The 21,959-nt window shown below is 40.6% G+C and overlaps 1 protein-coding gene across 4 annotated transcripts in view; it reads right to left on the bottom strand.

The window, feature by feature from the left end:
* Positions 1–4,204: 4,204 nt before the first annotated feature.
* Positions 4,205–21,959, bottom strand: part of LRP2 (LDL receptor related protein 2) — a 216,321-nt gene continuing 198,566 nt past the window's right edge. For all 4 annotated transcript variants that reach the window (XM_035304603.3, XM_008998756.5, XM_078327446.1 and 1 more), the window contains 11 exons: positions 20,631–20,851; positions 19,653–19,829; positions 16,843–16,962; positions 14,692–14,782; positions 13,784–13,851; positions 13,171–13,291; positions 12,510–12,639; positions 11,361–11,465; positions 9,610–9,717; positions 6,100–6,171; positions 4,205–5,917 (listed from right to left, as the gene is read on the bottom strand). In XM_035304603.3, the coding sequence (XP_035160494.3) occupies positions 5,750–5,917; positions 6,100–6,171; positions 9,610–9,717; positions 11,361–11,465; positions 12,510–12,639; positions 13,171–13,291; positions 13,784–13,851; positions 14,692–14,782; positions 16,843–16,962; positions 19,653–19,829; positions 20,631–20,851 (1,381 nt within the window). In that variant the 3' untranslated portion in view covers positions 4,205–5,749. The remainder of the gene's footprint in view (positions 5,918–6,099; positions 6,172–9,609; positions 9,718–11,360; positions 11,466–12,509; positions 12,640–13,170; positions 13,292–13,783; positions 13,852–14,691; positions 14,783–16,842; positions 16,963–19,652; positions 19,830–20,630; positions 20,852–21,959) is intronic.

Raw genomic sequence — 21,959 nt, 5'->3', positions numbered from 1 at the left:
AGCAGGAGTAGTTATACTTAGATAAAACAGACTTTAAGTCAAGAACAGTAAAAAGACAGAAACAAAAATGTTTTAAAAAGGAGGTGAGTATATATTGATAAAGGGATCAATCCAGCAAGAGAGCATAACAATTCTAAACAGATATGCACCCAATAGTGGAGTACCCAGATTCATGAAGCAAATATTACTAGACATAAAGAGACAGACTACAGTACAATAATAGTGGGGGATTTCAACACCTCACTTTCCATATTAGACAGATCATTTAGACAGAAAGTCAACAAAAAAACATTAACTGTAAACTGGACATTAGACCAAATGGACCTAACAGACATTTACAGAACATTCTATCCAATAATTACAAAATATACAATCTTTTCATCATTACATGGAACATTCTTCAGAATAGACCATATGTTCCTTCATAAAACAAGTCTCAACAAATTTTTAAAAATCAAAATTATATCAAATATCTTATCAGAGCACAATGGAGTAAACTTGAAATCAATACCAAAAGGAATTTTGGAAAATATACAAATACATGGGAATTAAATAACATGCTCCTGAATGACCATTGGGTAAATAAAGAAATTAGGAAGGAAATAAAAACATTTCTTGAAACAAATGAAATGGGAACACAACGTGCCAAAATCTGTGGGACACAGCAAAAGCAGTGTTAAGAGACAGGTTTAGAGCATTAAGTGCCCACATCAAAAAGGTAGAAAAATTACAAACTAACAACCTAACAATGCACCTGAAGGAGCTAGAAAAGGAAGAACAAGCCAAACCTCAAATAAGCAGAGAAAAAGAAATAATAAAGATCAGAATAGAATTAAATGAAACAGAGGCTTAAAGAAATACAAAGCCTTAACAAAACGGAAAGTTGTTTTTCAAAAATATAAACAAAATTGATAAACCACTGGCTAGACTAACCAAGAAAAAACCCAAATACACAAAATCAGAAATGAAAAAGAAGACATTACAACTGATACCATAGAAATACAAAATACTATCAGAAGCTATTATGAACAACTATATGCTGACAAACTGGAAATCTAGGAAATAGATAAATTCCTGTAAACACTCTACCTACCAAGATTAAATCAGGAAGAAACAGAAAACCTGAACAGACCAATTAAAAAGTAGCAATATTGAATCCATAATAAAAGTCTCCCAACAAAGAAAAGTCCAGGGCTTTTCTTTGATCCACAGCTGAATTCTACCCAATGAACAAAGAAGAACTAATACCAATCCTTCTGAAACTATTCCAAAAAAGAGGAGAGAATTCTCCCTAAGGCCAACATTATCCTGATCCCCAAACCAGACAAAGACACAACGAAAAAGAAAACCACAGACCAATATTCCTGATCAACACAGATGCAGAAATCCTCCACAAAATCCTAGCAAACTGAATTCAATAGCACATTAAAAAGATAATACACCAAGATCAAATGGGATTTACACCAGGGATGCAAGGATGGTTCAACAGATGCAAATCAATAAACATAACACATCACATTAACAGAATGAAGAACAAAACCATAGATGCAGAAAAAGCATTTAATAAAATTAAACATCCTTTCAGACTGAAAACTCTCAACAAACTAGGAATGCCTCAAAATAACAAAAATCACATATGATAAACCCACAGATAACATTGTGCTGAATGGAGAAAAGTTGAAAGAATTTTCTCTAAGAACTGGAACAAGATAAGTATGTCCGCTTTTAACCAATTCAGCATAGTACTGGACGTCATACCCAGAGCAGTCAGGCAAGCGAAAGAAATAAAAGGCATCCAAATTGAAAAAGAGAAAGTCAAATTGTCCCTCTTTGCTAATAATATGATCTTATATCCTGAAGAGTCTAAAGACTCCACCAAAAAACTCTTAGGTTTGATAAATGAATTTAGTCAAGTAGTGGGATACAAGATTTTTTTTTTTTTTTTGAGAAGGAATTTTGCTCTTGTTACCCAGGCTTGAGTGCAATGGCATGATCTCAGCTCACCACAACCTCCGCCTTCTGGGTTTAGGCAATTCTCCTGCCTCAGAGCCCTGAGTAGCTGGGATTACAAGCACGCACCACCGTGCCCAGCTAATTTTTTGTATTTTTAGTAGAGATGGGGTTTCACCTTGTTGACCAGGATGGTCTCGATCTCTTGACCTCATGATCCACCCGCCTCGGCCTCCCAAAGTGCTGGGATTACAGACGTGAGCCACTGCACCCGGCCCAGGATACAAGATTAACGTACAAAAATCAGTAGCATTTCTATATACCAGTAATGAGCCAGCTGAGAAAAAAAAATCAAGAAGGCAATGTCTACAAAAAAAATAATAAACAAAGTATTTAGGAATAAATTTAACCAACGAGGTGAAAAATCTCTACAAGAAAAACTGCAAAACACTGATGAAATAAATTGAAGAGGACACAGACAAATGGAAAAATATTCCATGCTTATGGATCAGAAGAATTAATATTGTTAAAATGACTATATTGTCCAAAGCAGGCTATAGAATTAATGGAATCCTCATCAAAATACCAACATTATTCTTCACAGAATTAGAAAAAAATCTTAAAATTCATATTGAACCAAAAAGAAACTCAAATAGCCAAAACAATCTTGAGCAAAACAAAACAAAACAAAAAAAACCAACAAAGCTGGAGGAATTACACTACTTGACTACAAGGCTATAGTAACCAAAATGGCATGGTATTAGTATAAAAATAGGCACGTAAACCAACAGAATAAAATAGAGAACCCAGAAATAAAGCCACATATTTAACAGCCAATTGATATTTGACAAAGCCAACAAGAATCTATACCGGGGAAAGGACATCCTCTTCAGTAAATGGTGCTGGGAAAATTGGTAGCTGAATGCAGAAGAAAAAACTGAACCCTGTCCTTCACTGTGTACAAAATCAACTGAAAATGAATTAAACGCTTAAAAGTAAGACCCAAAATTGTTTTTAAAAATTAGAAAAAAACGTAGGGAAACTCTCCTGGACTTTCTTATAGGCAAAGAATTTATGACTAAGACCTCAGAAGCACAGGCAACAACACCAAAAATAGACAAATGCGACTATAATAACTAAAAAGCTTCTGCACAGCAAAGGAAACAATCAACAAAGTGAAGAGGCCACGTGTTAAATGGAAGAAAATTTTGCAAACTGTTGATTTGACAGGGCACCCATATCCAGAATATACAAGAAACTCAAACAACTCCTCAGGATTCTTAAAAAGATCCGGGAAAGGCATATTTATTTCAACAGTGGCTCTGTTCCCTGTGCTGTGATGTGAACATGCAGTTTTCTCTTCTCGGCCTTGGTTTCCTATCTTCCATGTACAGGAGTGTTTACTGCCCTTCCTATCACCTTCAAATGAAGGTAAAGCAAGACCGAGCTTTTTATCATCTGCTCTTCAGCCTCATTATAGATAAGATGGTGTGCATCATTTCAAAGGCCCAGGCAAAATCTCGTTCACCTGAGTAACCTCCTCCACTAAAAAATAAAGAGCAGCAATTTCTGTTATAATCGTCATTTTCAACCAAGGCTCTGCATTAAATCACCCAAGGAACTTTTAAAAACGCCTAAATGGCTGTTCTAGTTTCCCTTTACTTCATAAATGATAATAGTCATGGCTTCTATTGACTGAGGGTATACCTTATGCTGGGCATTGGGTTACACTCTTTTCATACACTGCCACATTGGACTCTCACAACAAAGCCCCCTATTTTACAGAGGCCACAGCTGAGGCTCAGAGAGCTTAACGGCAGGAAGATGGCCCACATCCTATGCAGAAAGGAGCTGGCTGGGAAATTGTCCTCTTGACAAATGACTGTTAGACATTTGACTGTTGACAAATGACTGTTAGACTGTTAGTTATTAGAGAAACAGAAATATATACCCTTTCTCCCTGGTCTGCCTTAGCCATGGACAGCATTCAAGGACTGGCTATACCGGTGATTACTTGGGACTCTGATATCTACTTGTTTCTGGAGAGTTGTTTCCTATAATTTATACCAGACTATGATGGACATATACAAAATGAATGCAGAAGCTTAATTTTTAATCAAATCGCTCTGGATTCACTTCCAGGAAGGAGTGGTACAGAACTGGTGTTACTGAGAGCACGCAAAGCCTCAAGTTTTTACACAGCAAATACAACTGATTCACGACTGGGGCTAATGAAGCACACAGAAAACATCTGATAAAATACACATTTATTAGAAATTTTTCAGCAGCATAATTTCCAGTTGTTTGTCTATTCAAAGTACACTTCAAAGTAATTACAATCAGCACTCAAAATATGAGCAAGAAATATTTTGAGAAAGCTGGAATAAAATAATCAGTAGTATATGTTTCATTCATCCATCCATCCATCCATTCATTCATTGTTTAACAAATGTGCAATATTAGCACAGAGAGCCAGGAATGCTATTTGCTATGGGAAAGTGTGTATTCCTGCCATGGTTCCTGTTGTGGAGACTACACCTGCCCACTATTTAAGAGAAGAGCTGGAAGCCGGGCACAGTGGCTCATGCCCATAATTCCAGCTACTAAAGAGGCTGAGGTGGGAGGATCACTCGAGCCCAGGACATCAAGATCAGCCTGAGCAACATAGCAAGACCCCAGCTCTTTAAAAAAGCAATAAAAATTAAAGAGAAGATCTGGACTGTACAGTACATTCGAATATAAATGTACACATTTAGCCAAAGGGCCTAGGAAAAGCTTAATAAGAATGGTTTCCCTTTCTATTCAGGTTCAACTTAGGAAATAAATAGTGATTACAATGATATTTTCATAGAAACAGAAACCCAGTTGAGGCTTTGCTTAACTGGGGTTTTTTTTTTTTTTTTTTTGCACCTTATTTTATGAAGACACAGATTTGGTTTCAGAAATTTAGCTACTGAGCTCCAGCTACTATGGTAGGTGACCACCTCGGATGTCAGGTGAGGGCAGAGATTGCTTCAGGGTCCATCAAGCAGAAGAGCTCATTTAATTAACTACAAACTCAATGCAGGACAGTGGCACTTAATGATATGGGATTTCCTCATAGACATCACAAATAAAAATGTTGCCTTGGCAGTAAGTGAGAGAACACACATGAAACAGAGGGTTCTGGTTAGACAATGCCAACATGCAGAAGGGCCAAACTGAATTGCTTTTTCTACCTTCTGTATTATCTGAGGAGTCTACAGTCAAGTTCAGATGTCTATATAACACACAGTGGCCCTTATCAATATACCCATTAATCAAACTGACGTGTAATATTGAACATTAAGCGCTAATGTGTAAAAATGGACCCAGGAATGGAGTCTGCACTCCTTTCCTAGATAATTTTATAGGAGATATGAGCGGTGCCTCTTCTTCAGACACGGCTAAAGGTCCCAAGTCAATTCCTTTTCTCGTTGGATCATTGACTATCATGACCACTACCCGAGTCAGCAGACATTTTTATTAGCAAATTCAGTAACAGGATAATCTTTCCAAAATTTACAAATATACAGTATATTTATAGTATTACCTTCAGACAACTTCAGTGCAAAGATATACATATAATACATTGTGATAATTATTTGTAAAAATATGAGATGGCATAAGTAAAAAAAGACACACACAATACTTCCAACTATCGGCAAACAGGAAAAAATATATTTTTCATAAAGTACTGAATGTTGACTTTTTTCATCTCTTTGTAAAAAATATCTGTGCAAAAGTGTGTTTCTAACTATTCCTTAAATAGCTGGTATAGCTATACTTCAGAGTCTTCTTTAACAAGATTTGCGGTGTCTTTAAAAGTGTCTTCTGTTGCAGAATAGGTTGGCATTGGCTCTCTTTTTGAAGGAGGCTTAGGCTTAGCAGGGGGCGAAGGTGATGGAGGTGTGGTCGCAGCAACACTTTCCTTCTGTTCGTTCTCCATCTAAGAACACAGCATAGCAGGGATCAGCCATTTATTCCCGCAAAGAAACCATACATGATTTTTCATAAAGAAGACAGTTTGTGGCCGCTCTGCTCAGAATAATCTAAGTGTGTGTCCAATTTAACCAAGCAAATAATTTCTAAGAAAGAATGTCTGTGCTAAGAAAAATTGTTAAAAATTACCTGGGCATAGATTGGATTTTCAAAGTTGGTAGTTTGTTTAGCTTTTCGTCTGAAGAGATTCCATTTTGTCACCTAAATGAAAAGGGGAAAACAAAACTCTCTCAGTAATGGAATTATTTTGTGAGTTTCTCTTCTTCCTGTCTCAATTTTAAAATCTCTTCTTACTGAAGGATAAAGCAATTTGGGACTTAGGACCACGTGATTGAGCCCATGTGGTAAATTTTCAGTTTCTCCTATGGTCCCTGAACAGTAACTGAAACTCCCCAGGCTCTTTTCATCAAATGGTTTTAGATACTTCTTTAATTTCAAATTTATAATTTACAGAATCTGTGCCATAATGTCTACAAGCAGATCACTGGCTACTTCACTACAGAGAGAACACATAAAACAGACACATACAAGGTGCATCTGGAGAAAAAAAGATTTCTGGGGCTGCCTGAAAATTGGGCAGAGATAAACTATAACTCTTATTCTCTACAAGTACGTTCTTTGTATCCCTTCCCCCTTCATCATTCCCTCCTGTATCATAATAATAACAAAAACATCTAACATTTGTTGAGTGCTTACTGTGTGTCAGGAATTATTCTAAGAGTTTTACCAGTTTCTGATGTTTTCTTAACTCCTGGAGGTAGGTACACTTATTGTCCTACAGTTGCTGAGTCACAGCAAGATTATACAACGAAATTGCAGGTAGACGGGCAGGTAATGATTACTCAGGGGACCCAGAGGCCCACAAACTGGAGAACCCAAAGAGAATCACCCTGGACCAGGGTGTGTGGCCCATGCTCTACTGAAAAGTTGCCTGTCCTGCTGACTGCCAGATAAAAACCTGGTGGGAGACAAGGGACCAGACAGCCTACTCCCAACAGAAGCCGAGGGAGCCCAGGGGTTTATGGGGTATCTCTTACTCTGTGAAAGCAAGAGACCAGCCTGTAGAGGAATGGGGAGCACAGAGCTACAGGAGAAGTAGAAGAGGTCTTCACTGTAACCCACATTCAAGTCAGTCCCTGCATTGTATATAGTGCCCCCAAGGGGAACATGAGGACATTCAGGTCAAAGCCCTGCCTCTGGGTGCTTACAGTTAAGTGGGGCAGGCCAAAGTCTCTTATTGCTTCAAAATGGAATGGCTAGCTTGGAGTTAAGCAATTACTAACAAGAGAAAAGGGATGGTGACTTTCATTTTTGCCTCCTTGGGAGATCTTATGCATATCAATGGAAAATACACGTTTGAAAAATAATAGAACTGAATCCCAGTTCATGGTTTGTTTGTTTTTGTTTTTTGTTTGTTTGTTTGTTTGAGATGAAGTTTCGTTCTGTTGCCCAGGCTGGAGTGCAATTGCGTGGTCTTGGCTCACTGCAACCTCTGCCTCCTGGGTTTAAGTGGTTCCCCAGCCTCGGCCTCCCGAGTAGCTCAGGCATGTGCCACCACACCCAGCTAATTTTCGTATTTTTGGTAGAGATGGGGTTTCATTATGTTGTCCAGGCTGATGACCTGCCTGCCTCAACCTCCCAAAGTACTAGGATTACAGACGTGAGACACCGCACCCGGCCCATGTTTTTAATTGTTAGTCTTTTAACATATTTATGGATGAAAGATACATCTGTGAGACTCTGGCATGTTCAAATCAACCTAGGTGGTCTTACCCAAGCGCCTCTACTGCTTTTAAGCCATGCTGGCTGTTATCTCAGTGCCCAGGAGGCGAGAAATACAGTGAGATCCCTGGACAGGCCATGGCAGACAAATTTTAGAGGGTCTCAGCCTCACTAATGTAAAAAAGTAAGAAGAGGAACCAAGGGATTACAAAGGAGAAGAGAAAGAAAGGACTACAATTGGTGAAGATCTGCTCTCCTGTCAGATCTTCATCTGAAAGAGCCATCTTTCACCTTGAAAGAGCCTGTCAGTATACATTTTGTTTCTCATAAGAAACATGCAGGTCAGAGGTTACAGCCTCCCCACCACATTCCCTCTTCCACTCCAGCAGAGGAAAATCTCTATGTAGTGAAGAAGATCACTAGACTAGAGATGGACCGAGTAAAACGGCTGAGAATATACATCTGGCACTAGCTTGGGGTTGACTCAAACTTGGAGAACCAAACATATGACATTCAAGCCTCCCCACGTGTCTGTGGAAAATTAATCTTCAAAATCTATTTTTAATACAGCTTAAAGAAAAAACGTTTAGTCCCTTGAAAAATCTGAAACTGAAAATTCCTTTCTAAACAGGATTTGTGTGTGTGTGCGTGTGTGTGTGTGTGTCATGAGAAGAAGGAATAAGAAGGGAATTTGAGAAGTCATACAGAAACCTTGTTACAGACTCTTCTCATTAGCATCAATTTAGTTCAAATTTTATTTATTTAAATAAGCAGAACAGGAACCAATGTTTAAGGTGATAATGAGACTGCCAAGTTATCCAGATATCAATGTTTATAGATTATAAAATTTGATAAATATTGTATCAAATGGTAAAATTTCTAACTACTCTTAGACTCACTTCTTTACATTACTTCACAAAATTGGTCATAGAATCTTAAAACAGAGACATTCCAGTTCCTAGTGGTTCTCAACTCCAGTTCCTAGTGTGCATATGTGTTGGGGGAGAGGAGGTCACATTGAATTAAGGGAGACACTACTGGGATTTAGTGGACAGGGACCAGAAATACTGAAATTCCCTGCAGTGCATAGGGCAGTTTTGAAGCACAAAGAACTGTCCCACTCAATATGCCAATAGTGCCCAGTGAGAAATACTGTTTTATTGAGGACTTTAGCCCAGAGGTAAAACGATTTGTCCAGATTCAAACAGCTAGATCTGGGATAGCTTCATATGTGTTCATTAAAACTAATGATTCACTAATACAGTTTAACATCAAATATATTTATTGAATTTCTTTCTGCAGACCAAATAGTGTACCAGTTGCAAAGGACCTCCAGGCATGTTTAAGAAGTTCCATCTAATGGCATTTTTTTTTTCTTTCAATCTCCAGTATTAAACACCATCGAGGGCAATAACAGTTAGATGATTGGTTGGACAATAATTAAAAGATGGATGATGAATGGACAGAGTATGTAAATTAATGCCATCTAGTGGTAAAGACTGTAATAGCAGGAGAGTGAAGATCAGCGTAAAGGAATAAAGATGCATGTAGAGAAATCATGGCACACAGAAGAATCTTTCATCTGTATCTTTGACACAAGGAAATCATTATTCATACTGAGTCAGTTTGTCAACTTAAATGTCCCTGGTCCGAAGATACTGGATCCAGAAGTCGATTTGTTCTTTTTTGTGATGTGTTCTCCCATGTTACAAGGAACATTATTCCCAACTCAATGTTAGAATGTAACTTTATTTGGTGGAAAGTTTTTCAATCTATGATTTTAAAAAAATTATATTTATTAACGGTCAATGAATCTTTGAGCCTGAGTCTCCCTTGTTTGCTTAAGGTTAATAACAACCCAGCCATCCCAAAGTTCTTTCCAAATCCCACAATATTTCAGGAGTCAGCAACTGTTACCTGACTTCCATCAGCATCTGGGGAAGTTGGTTTTGTCTCTGGAACTACCTCAGAAGGGTTTATGGGACTTCCATAATTCTTATTCTCCACATTTCCAGATACAGTCACCTGTGGACACATTAAAGGCCATTACCCGATTTGGAAATAATTCAGTAGTAATTTGCTGTAAAGTGTGTACCAACTCTGGCTCTTTTTGTCATCTCATTCTTCCACAGACATCATTAGGCACCATTTTTATTGCATGACATAACCCAGTAAGTCAGGTCTGAACATTAACTCCTATCACCCCAAAATCAAGAGCAGCAACCACTAACTCACCTCATGCCATAATCCTGGAAGGCAAATACATCCCTCACTGATCACACTCTCACTTATTACTAGCAATTTCTACTGTATTTTCTATACCTTCTTACTCCCACTGTTGACCAAATTTTTGGATAAAGAAACTCTGGTTATATACTGGAAGCCAAATCCTAGAAGAACAGCAAGAATAATTCCCCAACCTCACTGGTGAACTGAGAATCCTTTCTTTGAATTTAATAATTTCTTTGAATATTAATAAATCCTATCTTTGGAAATTAAAATTTCATAGAACTACTAAAAAGAGGTTGAATTTTTGAAAAGATGAGAATAATAGAATTAATACTCTTCTACACATTTTTCTATAACATTCATATAATTGCAAAGTTCCCTTTTAAGACAAAATGACCATAGATATATAACTACAAGGTAGACAATTCACTTCTTTTCCCATATATTCACATTCATTACTTTGTTTATTCTCAAACTTGCATATATGCATTTGCATATATAACCTCATTTTAAGTGAAAATGTCAAATAAAATGTCATATCTGTTTTATCATGCAATTAAAGTTTTCATATGTTTATTAATCAGGCAAAATGCTTTCAAGATTTAAATATTTATGATCTTAAAATCACAAAATATTTGTAAAAATAAACATTTCTAGCTTCCGTATTAAAATGTGTCATATCTCGAGTTCAAAAGGAGCATAGGTGTTAACAATGTCAGTTATTCATTGTTACTAAGGTCATAGTCGTTTGGACAAAAGAGACACATGTTCACAGCTGACAAGTACTGGAAGCAGTACGAGGGCTATCGATGCAGACCTTATAAAAAGTCATTCCCTTCACCTATAGTCCTAGCTCATCTCCCAGCTCTTCTTAAAGATGACTGAGCAATAAGGCTGCAGCAAGGAAATTTAGATATCTGTCCATCAAGTCTAGAGACCTTTGTACTTTTTGGAAAAAATCGCAACAGCAAGCATAAGAGGTCCCTCTCCCTTTAATACAAACTTGTGATAGCAGCAAGAACCAGAGACTGGGCCCAGTCCCCCAATTCCTGTATAACGATCTGACAAGTCTCCACTCCTTCATTTCACAAGTATTTCTAGATAAGCTAAGGTGTTTCAGGAACTGTGTTTACGAGGCCCCCAAAGGGATTCAGACCTCTTGCTCTGACACCCCTCAAAATGAAAGGCTCTCGGTCAGCAGTCCCGGCAAAGCTGCCAAACCTCCACCCCTCTGCAACGGAACAGGATTCTGATTGTTTTCAGGTGTTATATCCTTGGGTTGGTCCTGTTTCTGCAGACAGGGCAGCTGCAGGATGGACCACTCACTACGCTTCCCTCCATTTGGAAGGAAGGTTAGGAGAATCCTAAGAAGACATGACTCAATAGATTAAGATCCAGCGACAGCACTAACTGAAATAAAGGACAGCATGGTTTCTCACCTGGGTTGGCTGAACCACTTTGACAGCACTGTCTCTGGCTGCTGAGTACATTGGGTTTTCAAATATTATGGGCTGCTTCCCCATTTCCATGACAAAGTCTTCACTCTGATGGCAGACAGAGAGAGAGAGATTACACCATACTAATCTAGATCACACACACAAAAAAAAGTGCCTTCCTCACACCTGGAGGTATGCTAGGTGCTATGCCAAAGTTACCCACAAGAGAACTTGCAAAAAAAAAAAGCCAGCAAGACACCGGGCCTGCATATGGCAACTTTTTATGCAAAGTAACATAACCGGCACTAATTTACCAACTCAAGGAAACGGAAACAATCTTCTTAATCTAAATTCTCTTAAATAACTCACTTGGGGATTGGGTCTATGCAAGAGAAAAGGATAATGGTGGAAGAACAAAAGAAGAATGAGAAGAGAGGGAAAGGAAATGAATGAATAATATTACATTTTCAGGGAAGGAAAAAAATGAAAGATTTGAGGGAGAAACAAAATACTGAAAGTGGTTTCCCAATACTGATTACAGAAAGCCCCCCTCGGTGCCAAGACTGTGGCAGCCCCTCACAAAATCTTTCATTTGGTCATCCCAGGAGGTATTATTGTACCCATTTTACAAATAGGGACAATGAAGGTCAGAGATACCAGCTTCATGTCTATTGTCACATACTTAGTAGGTGGCAGAGCCATGGTCTGGACCAACGCCCACTCTAAAATCACTGTTTATTCCATCACAATACATTGGGGAGAAAATATATGACACTAGAAAAAATATAGTTCCCTACTCCTTTTATACATATAAAACGTCATCAAATTGAAACAAAATATCATGTCCTCCCCACCCATTGCCCCCCAAAAAACCAGGAAGCTCTTCAATATTTAAGTTAAACTTAAGACTGATCATGATTCCAATTCAACACTGTGGCTTAGAGCAGGGGTAAGCTCCAATTTTATTACTAGTGTTTTTAGATACCTTTCGGCAACAAGCCTAATGTTTCCTAACTTGGTTTGTGTAGTGCAGACTTTATTCTGAGAGGCCTACTACTGTATTTCAGTCTTCTCTAGATGAATTTTATTCTTGTAGAAGTGTTTGTTCTATAAATGACAACCTTCGAGTAATCATTTTGAAACCATACTCACCATTGCCATTGATCTGTCAATAGCAGTCTCAGGTCCAAAATCAGATACTCCAATATCCATGTTAAGATCTGCTCCTGATCTGAAGGTCACCCCATTTCCATTTTCAGAGGGTTTGACAAGACTGCTTAAGCTGAAAACAAGTATCCAAAAAGTGTCTTGTTATTTAAAACAACAAGGAGAACAAAACAAAACAAAAAAAACAACCTTTCGCAATCATCCTTTTGCTCAATCATCCTTAAATGTAACGCTCAATGCCCACTCTAAATTTACACTGTCAAATGGTAGTAGTTCCCTTAGCCACCTGGAAATTTTAAAGCACATTCCTGAACCCTGAGATCTAAAAGAAAAAGCCTCTAGCACATACCAGGATAAAGCCTGGGCATCATACAGCTGCCTTTTCACTCCTCTCTGACATACACCCCTACCAGTGGGCACAACCATTTGGACTACAAAACACAGTTCATCATCACTCAGATGAGAAGAGTTGGTTAAGAAGTCGTGATTTGAAGTGACTGCCTGACATCCTCACTAATTTTCGTTTCTGCAGAATATGTGAACTGCATATTGTGCTTTTTTAACTTAAAAAGAAACTAAGTCCTTCACACGGCTTCCTATGAATTAGCTTCAAACAAACATCAGTGTTCCCCATAATGAAACGGACCTTGGCAGCTTGGGCAGAGCAGGCAAAAGGGAGCCGGTTCTCCTATAGTGGAAGAATCCTGCAATTGCCAGAGCTCCAATTACGATGATCAAGAGGATTGTCAACAGCACAGCTACTGCGGCTATGGAAGAACAGAGCAGAGAGCACATCAACACATGGAAGCCCGCAATCCTGGCAGAAGCTGGGGGCTAGAACCACTCTTTTAAAGACTGTACCAAGTAGAACAGCTGTGACAGCATTCAATTTAGGGGCCATGAGTATTTCCAGGTTGCTCACATTGTTTTTTTTTTTTTTTTTTTTTTTTTTTTTGAGACCGAGTCTTGCTCTGTCACTCAGGCGGGAGTGCAGTGGCGCAATCTTGGCTCACTGCAACCTCCGCCTCCTGGGTTCAAGCGATTCTCCTGCCTCAGCCTCCCAAGCAACTGGGACTACAGGCGCTCGCCGCTATACACCCAGCTATTTTTTGTATTTTAGTAGAGACAGGGTTTCACCATGTTGCCCAGGCTGGTCTCAAACTCCTGAACTCAGGCAATCGGCCTGGCTTAGCCTCCCAAAGTGCTGAGATTACAGGCGTGAGCCACCACGCCCAGCTGCTCACATTATTAAAACTTACTTGTTCCTGGAGAGATGCCTTTTGAAAACGCCATTTCACAGTATTTTCCAGTGTAGCCGTTAGGACACCTGAAAGGAAAAAGAAAATCATTCACTAGCTGTTAGTTCTTAAACTTCTTTTCTGAGCACATCCTGAGGTAGACAGAACTTTGACTGAATAAATCACATGTTGAACAGACAGGTATCCTGCATGACTCTTGCTTATTCTGCCAAGAGAAGACAAGCAGACAGAACAGGGCTCTGATTTTAGAAATTCACTTTTAATGGAGTAGCTATGGCACCTACGGGGTCAGTCTCATCACCAAAACCCATTGGTGTCTTCTCTAATCTATGCAATGCTTCCTTGGGGAGTAAAAATGGAAACCATGGTTATGTTTTTTTCTTTTATGTGCTTTCATTAAATGCTTTTTAAAGACATCTATTTATCTTGCCCATGTGAGAGCCTTCTCAACACAGTCATCTTCTTTCCGAATCTTTCTCCCAGTCTTTCTGCTCATCATGAGATCTTGTACTAAAGCAGCACTCCAAACAGCTCTTCTCCCACAGTCCTCTTGTAATTAACAATGTCAGGTGAGCAGAAAAATGCTGTTGCCAATTCTCAAACTCCTTGCTCCCCAACGTGTGGTCCAAGACCCTGTAGCCTCACCCAGAGCTTGTTAGAAATGCAGAATCTCTGTGCATGACAATGGGACCTTGAACCAGATCTCCACGGGATTCTCATGCACATTCTAGTTAAAGAAGCACTGCCTCAGTTCTCTGTGGACTCCCTCAAGGGAAGGCAAGCTGGTTAAAATGTAAGAATTAGGAAACTGGTGAGGTTCCTGTATTTGTTTTCCTGGCTACTTTAAGGTCTCAAATTTCCCTAGAAGACGCAAGGCCTATAGCTGGGACCTCTGCATTCAGACTTACTTGCATTTGGGGAGGTCAGTCTCATCAAAATAGCAATTTCCTCCGTGCATGCACCTGCACGGTGAGGGCAGGTTGATAGGCAGTTCGATAGCTGCAGGAAGGGAAAGCCATGCGCGTGTTAGTCAGCTGTACTCAGCAGAACGCCCGCGCCATGCAAAGTTGCATTAGGGGTGGGAGGAGGGGCGGGTTAGGGGTGGGAGGAGGGGCGGGCCAGCCAGTTAGTCTCCCTGTCAAAGCTTACCTTCCCTCTAAGTCCAGTGAATTTCCCTAAAATCTTGGAAAGTAACATACATTTAGGGGAAAGAGAGGGGGCAGTTTATAGAATTTTTCCCAAAAAAACCATGGAGAAGTACTAGACCCTGGAGCATATATTCATAGTTACAAGAGCGTAGTGGTAAAATAATCTCTTAAGATGTTCACATTATCATTTGAAGTTTTCAGAATTCTCCTCCGTGAACCCAGTTAAAATCAAGAGTTTAATGTAGGCCCACCTTGAAACTTCCACTAAAGGCCCCAAAACATCAGTAATTGATCAGTCAACAGGCAGTTATATAATACAGATATACAGATACTTGATAGGCAGCTCGCTAGAGAGCTCCTGAATTTTCAAGTCCTCCCAAACTGCCCTGACTCCAGGTTCCTGCTCCCAGCTCAGCCCATACATAGTCCCAGGATGTACCTGATTGGTGATTAGTGCTTCATTGTCTTATATGTTGAAGATGCTTAATAAGTATAGATCACATGTGTATATTATTTAAAGAGTCTGGATACCCTCCTGGCTCAGACCATCAATGAATCTCCACTCAGTGTTCATTGTATCAGACAGGCCTTCCCTGAACACTATCTAAAGGAGAATCTCCACCCACCCCATCCTCATCCCTCTTCCCCTGCCTTCATTTTCTCCATAGTACTGCCTGACCTACTGTATATTTATTGACTTCTCTATTTATTGTACTATGAGAATGTAAACTCAATGAACACAGGAGTTTGCCGGTTTTGTTCACTTCTGTTACATCCAGCACTTAGAACAGTGCCTGGCCCACAGCTGGCACTCAAGAACTCTTACTGAACTAATTGCTTAATTAATTATTATACCAAACTGAGGCCCTATATGGAATGACTGCAATCACTCATGTTCTTACTTCAGTTAACGTTCTTTAAAACAAGAATCTTAATATCATTCGCTTGGCAAAAAGTTTAAATAAGAAAAGTAGTAGATGAGGTGACAACCTGGACCACGCTGCTCCTACGATGTGAAGTTGCAATGAGGGGCAAAATGATCTATCCGCAGCATAGAACACATCTCAAAGCTCGAAACTGTCATTTTGTTCCAAATATTGCTCGAAATATTGGAGTCCTACCACTATTTCTCCAGTAACGTTGGGATGAGTGCAAGAGTAGGGGAAAAGGGGAGACAAGAAGCAGTTTTTTCTCCCTGGATTCATTCCCTAACCTGCCAAATTTTCAGCCTGTTTAGGATGAGTCAAAGGGTGGTTCCTGGTCCAACTGCCTGCTCCCCCTGGTGGTAGAAGGTGGTTACGCGTTTTTATTTCCCCATCAGCTAAAACTGGGGGAGGCCCCAAGGATGTGAGCCATAAAATGGGCCGCTAGTGAATTAATTGCAGGATGACTTTTTCACAGGCTTTTCCCACCACAGAATGCTAGTTAGGAATACTAGTTATTCCCCCCGGATTATTACCACAGTTTCCTCATGCTGGTCTTCATTTCCTGATAATATAAAGCACTTTTAAAAAGGTGGCCCTTTTTTCAGTTGTTAAAACTGAACATGGTTCTCTACGCTGAGGAACTCCAGTTAAGGCTGAGTGGATTCTGGGGCAATGGGAATCCAGCCTGAGGTGGAGGTCCTATAAAAACTTACAAATGTCTTTACAAAACTACACAGCAATAAATTTAGGGACACTGGATCTGTATTTCTGCATATCTTGGCAAATAATTCTCAGAAGTCCCTGGGACATGGTTCTGCTTGCCCCCTAAGTCCTCTCAGCTCTGTTCGTGCCTCCCACATCCCTCATCCCTCCTTCCTGCCATCCCCATCTGCTGCAAAGGACCCAGTACACAGGGATTCTTCAGGCTCCTGAAGAGCAGAGGAGTGCTCCCAGGCCCCCATGGCTGCTCAGGCAGTGCCCCTACCTGCATCACACTCGGTGTTGCTCCCTTCTATAAAGCTGGAGCCTTGGGGACAGGCACAGCTGTATCCTCCAGGTCTCAGAAGGCAGAGGTGGCTGCAGATCTGTTTGCAAGGGTTGGGCACTGGAAAGTGGGTAAGACAGCAGTTAGGTCCTGATAGAATGAAAAACCTCACTGTGGACACACCCAGCAACTGGATGTGGCTCTGCCAGGTGACAGCAGAGCCTAGGCAGCATCCCAATACCTCTAGTCTAGTGCCACCTGGCTACTCACCCTCATTTACACTATCTTCTCTGCGACCCCACTGCAGTGGCATACATAGTCCCTCCCCTGGCCCTCCTGCCAATTTCTGTACCACTCACATTTTCTGTTGTCATCACTTATCTTCTCTGCTGCCCTGGGAGGTTTGGAAGGTGGGTATCTGGTTCACTGCCTAACCTCAAAACCTACTCAGTGCTAAACATCTTGAGATGGTTCAAAAGACCAGTGAGATCCACGTTTTATATCAAGATTTGTCACTACCCAAATCTGGATAGATCATAACGTATGGTCTACCCAAAGCATACTGGATGTAATTTCCACCCCAACCCTCCAAGGAGAACTTTCTCTGGGCTTTAGTTACCTTAATTGCAAGAAAAGGGAATTTAGAGCAATGATTCCTCAGAATTGCCTGGGAGCTATTCAGAAATATTGATGCCCATTCTGAGATTCAGATTTAAATCATCTGGAATAGAGCCCAAGTATTACCATTAAAAGCTCCCCAGGTAAGTTTAGAATCTTCTGAATTCTACCTTAGCATATATTATGATTTATCCAGCAGTTGTACTAGAGTAGATAACCTTTACATTCCTTCTCAGACTAACACTCTGTGATCCCGATTGTTCGTCATTCAAGATGTAACCATAGACAAAGCATGGATATAAATTAATAAGACATCTTCCAAAAGCCTGTCAAAATCTGTCCCATTACCATGTCATCAGCCCTCCAGAGAGGAGCTTTTCAAACTTGAGTTGTGATACCAGTCACCTGGGGAATCCTGCTAAAATGCAGATTTGGATTCAGAAGGTCTGGGTGGGCCTGAGAGATTGCATTTCTAGCCAGCTCTCATAGGATCGCAAGGCTATTGGCCCATGGCCCACACTCTGACTAGCAAGGGACTGGTGCACTGGTTCTCAAAATGTGGTCACTGAACCAGCAGCATCAGCGTCACTGGAGAGGTTGTTAGGAATGCAAAGTCTTAGGCCACCTCAGGCATATTGCATCGTAAGTCCGACAGGTGGGGCCCAGGAATCTATGTTTAACAAGCTCTCCAGATAATTCTGAGGCATGCTCAAATTTTAGAACTCTTGGTTTGAACAAGACACTAATCTAGCACAGCTGGGCTTGTGCTGTACTTCCCCACCCCAACCCCTCCCCTGCTCTACCAGCACTTTCCAAAAGGGGCCACCTTTCCCTGAGCATCCCCTGGCTGAGATGCTTTTCTTTCAGGGCCAGCCTCCAGACTTTCCTCTGCCTTCTCCTCCGGGTCCCCAGGCGGTGTGGGGGTTGGGTGGGGTGGGGGGGTGCGGCTTGCCTTTCCAGGTGTACTATGCCTTCCTCTCCTACGTTTAAAATTGCCAGGTGTGAGAGCTGCAATGGTACTTAGGACACAAGAGCTATTATTTTGGTCAGGTCCAGAGTGTTGCTGGAGTGTTTTGGAGACAGGCGATACTACTTCCAAAACAAGGGAGCCATGCCCCAGAAAAGGCATTTGCCACCCCTGTCATCTCATGGGAGTCTCAGCTCTGAGTTGCAATTTTTCAAGGCTGATCAGGGTCTCAAAATATCAGCAGACTCAAGAGAACCCTGGACTCCACCCATGACTCACATATGGGGATAGGAAGGGAGCGACTTGTCACAGGCCACATAGCCACAGCATTCAACCTGGGACTTTGCCATACCGAACACGGGGAATTTAGAGCAATTCTAAACAGCTGGGCCAAAACAGCAAGATGCTGAGTTTTGGGTTAGCTAGAATTGAGCCTAAAAGTTCTTCATTTCTGAGATTAAAACTTACCCATTTGTTATGTGACTTAGGCACACAAACTACTACATCTCTCTCGGCCTCAGTTTCTTTATTTGGGATAAGCATAAGATGTCTTTATAAGGTTTTAGAGGTCTTTATAAGGTAATTGAAGTAACAGATGTTTGAATTAACACTGAAGAGAGAATCTGACATATGAACTTAGTAAAAGACTATTTCCTTTCCACACTTCCCCTTGCCTTTCATCTTGCTCCATACACTGCTAATGGATGAATTAGAGTACAGGTAACCTGAGGAAGCAGGGCTCAGAACTAGGAAAGTGAGACAGAAGGAGCATGTAGGAATGCACGTGACTAGCCATTTTAAACTAAGACCTACATAGCTCAGGTTGACCTGACTAGCCTTGCCTTGCAATGGGAAGGATGAGATTTCTGATGCCCATGAAACCCATTTTGTGACTTGTTAACCCAACCCACATTTAGCAAGGGATTGACTTCTGCTGAACTCTGTGGCCTAGAAGTACCTATCCATAACTCCAAACAACAAGGGCTATTTTTACTTATCTGCTGGTGGTTTGCATAATTTCATTTGACCTCCCATTTTATCTTTCTTTGGTTAAAATGGTTAAAACGTTCCCCTCCCCCAGCACCTGTACATACACACATACCGTTTTCATGCACCAAGAGATTAGCCTATTATTATCTACTGCCATCTTTCAGCAGTATAGCCATTATTTTGAAATAAGGTTTCCAAGTAATGAGGAGCATCTTATACCAAAGTTGGTGATTACCTGACTTATTGTATCTGCGTTGATGAAAGATTCGAACTTGGGTGAGCCAAGGGTTCACTACTAGAGTTTTCTCTTTCTTTCCTTGCCCAAATTTATTTTGTTTCCATACTTCTCCCTTTTCCTTAGCTATCCAGTATAACTGGTCTTCAAAGACGTCCAGGCTGTAAGGGTGCATTGCTGCTCACCCACAGGGGAGAGACAAAACAAAAGGTTATTGAAAAGAAAACATCCAGTATACGCTAGCACCACTTGTACATCTGAGGGCATTCTGCTTGAATTCTTCTCTCATACAATGCCTTGAAGCTCTAGGAATATTCAGGCAGACTTTAGACACACGGGACTGGGAAAGTGTGCTGCACTAGGAGGTCAAGAAGACAGAAATTAAACCACATTCATGTATACAACACCAGTAACAGGGTCCTAGATCACTTTCAAGTTACTGATTATATTGCATTTTTGGAAAACAATTTATATGGCAAGATTTTATATTTTCTTTTGAACATAAGACGTCTATCTGATCAAATAGGAAAAATGTGATATGCGCTGGGTCATTACAATTCTGCAGAGTCTGAACAACAACAAAAATGTTTCTGTCCTAGAGATGTAGCGTTGTGCATACTGGGCAATCTAGAAAGTGAAAATGAATGTGTCCAGAGGCGGTTAGACATGGATTAACACTGGTACACATGAAGCTACCTCCATGGGGTAACCTAACAGGAAACTCAGTTATTTCAATATCTTCTGCTGAGAAGCATTTTCTTAAAACGTTGTGTAAAAAGGACAAACAGGATTTAATTATTGCTAATGAACTCATCTGCATTTAATTCAGCAGGTGGGAGTTGGTTGGGGTAGAGAGGTGGTCTAAATAATTATATAAGCCATTTCCTAAGAGCAGGGCTCCTTCTTAAGAAAATAGGCAAAGACATTAGAATATATTAATTAGTAATTTAATATATTACATTTGAACTCATTTCTAACCTTCCTTTGTGATGACTCTCCTATCAGTCCCATCAAATCTTATGGTTTCAATAACGTCCTCCTTGAAGTCACTCCAGTAGATCCGGTCATTGTTCAAATAATCAATGGAAAGACCAGTTGGCCAACCAAGGTTTCCAAAAACCAGGACATTGCGGGACTCTCCATTCATCCAGGCAGACTCGATTTTAGGTTCTTTTCCCCAGTCAGTCCAGAACATAAGTCTGTAACAGAAGGTTTCTTCATTGTAGCATCTCACCTGGTGGGACTTCATTACAGTAGAGCACAGGGCATTACCTACAGGAAACCAACTGTTTTGCTCGGGGACCTGGGTGCTCAGTGACACTGGTTTTATATTTTACAGACGATGGGGAGCAAAAATAGGGGAGCGAGAGTGTGTGTGATTTATCCTTCCTGAAAACTGCACCTCCTTAATAGAAATTGGCCAAAGGATGGACATTTTAGGAAAGTTGTTCACATTTTAAGAAATATTATTGAAGGCCTACTGTGTGAGAGGCACTGTTCTGGGTTTGGGATCTGTGGGTCAAGATGGCCGGGGGAGACCTATGTTAATTCTAGCTAAATAATTATAAGCTTGACTGGCTCATAGTACACTGAAGTTTATTCACCAAACTAAACGATATTATTGGTGTAGTTAAGTAGAAATCAAGTGGCAACAGGAGGCCTAAGTAAAGACTATCCAAGAGCGCAGTAACACCAGGGAACACCTCGGGTGGTTGCAGAACAGAGAATACTGCTCTGGTCCCATGAATGCCTTCTCAACATTGAGACCGCATAAGGGCCTCATAGGAGGGCTTATGCAAAGATCTCTGAGAAGGGAGGCGACCTCTGCTCACAAGATCTGGGAGGGTCTTTGCAGATGGGAGCTGGCAAAGAGGAGAAAAGCCTTGCAGGGAAGAGATCACGGAAGACCTCAGGCTCTGCCTAGGTTCTCGGAATATGGAGTAATTTTAATCGTTCTATTTCCGCTATACTTCAGTTGCAGCTGCACCCTGATAACAATTGGTGGTAAACTCAGGGTACTAGATTAGCATGTCTTAGAAGGGTCTCAAGCACGCTCCACCTAGCTATCTTTCTCCTTTACCCTCCCTTTCCATATGCATAAGATCAATGAGATGGTGCACATAATAAAAGTGTTGGAGCCCACCGCTCCAAACCAAGCATGGTTGCCACGCTTGCATTGGTCCCCTGGACCCATGCTGTAAATTCTGTTTTTGTGTCTCTGTCTTTATTTCTTTTTCTCAATCCCTCTTCACTGCTGGGACTAAGGGCACCCATGTACGGGGTTGGGCTGGTTCCCAACAGGATCTA

The sequence above is a fragment of the Callithrix jacchus genome, chromosome 6 (genome assembly GCF_049354715.1).
Source record: "Callithrix jacchus isolate 240 chromosome 6, calJac240_pri, whole genome shotgun sequence".
In the NCBI taxonomy this organism is placed as follows: domain Eukaryota; kingdom Metazoa; phylum Chordata; class Mammalia; order Primates; family Cebidae; genus Callithrix; species Callithrix jacchus.
Note: the sequence above shows the minus strand (reverse complement) of the source record. Positions and strands in the feature narration are given on the sequence as shown.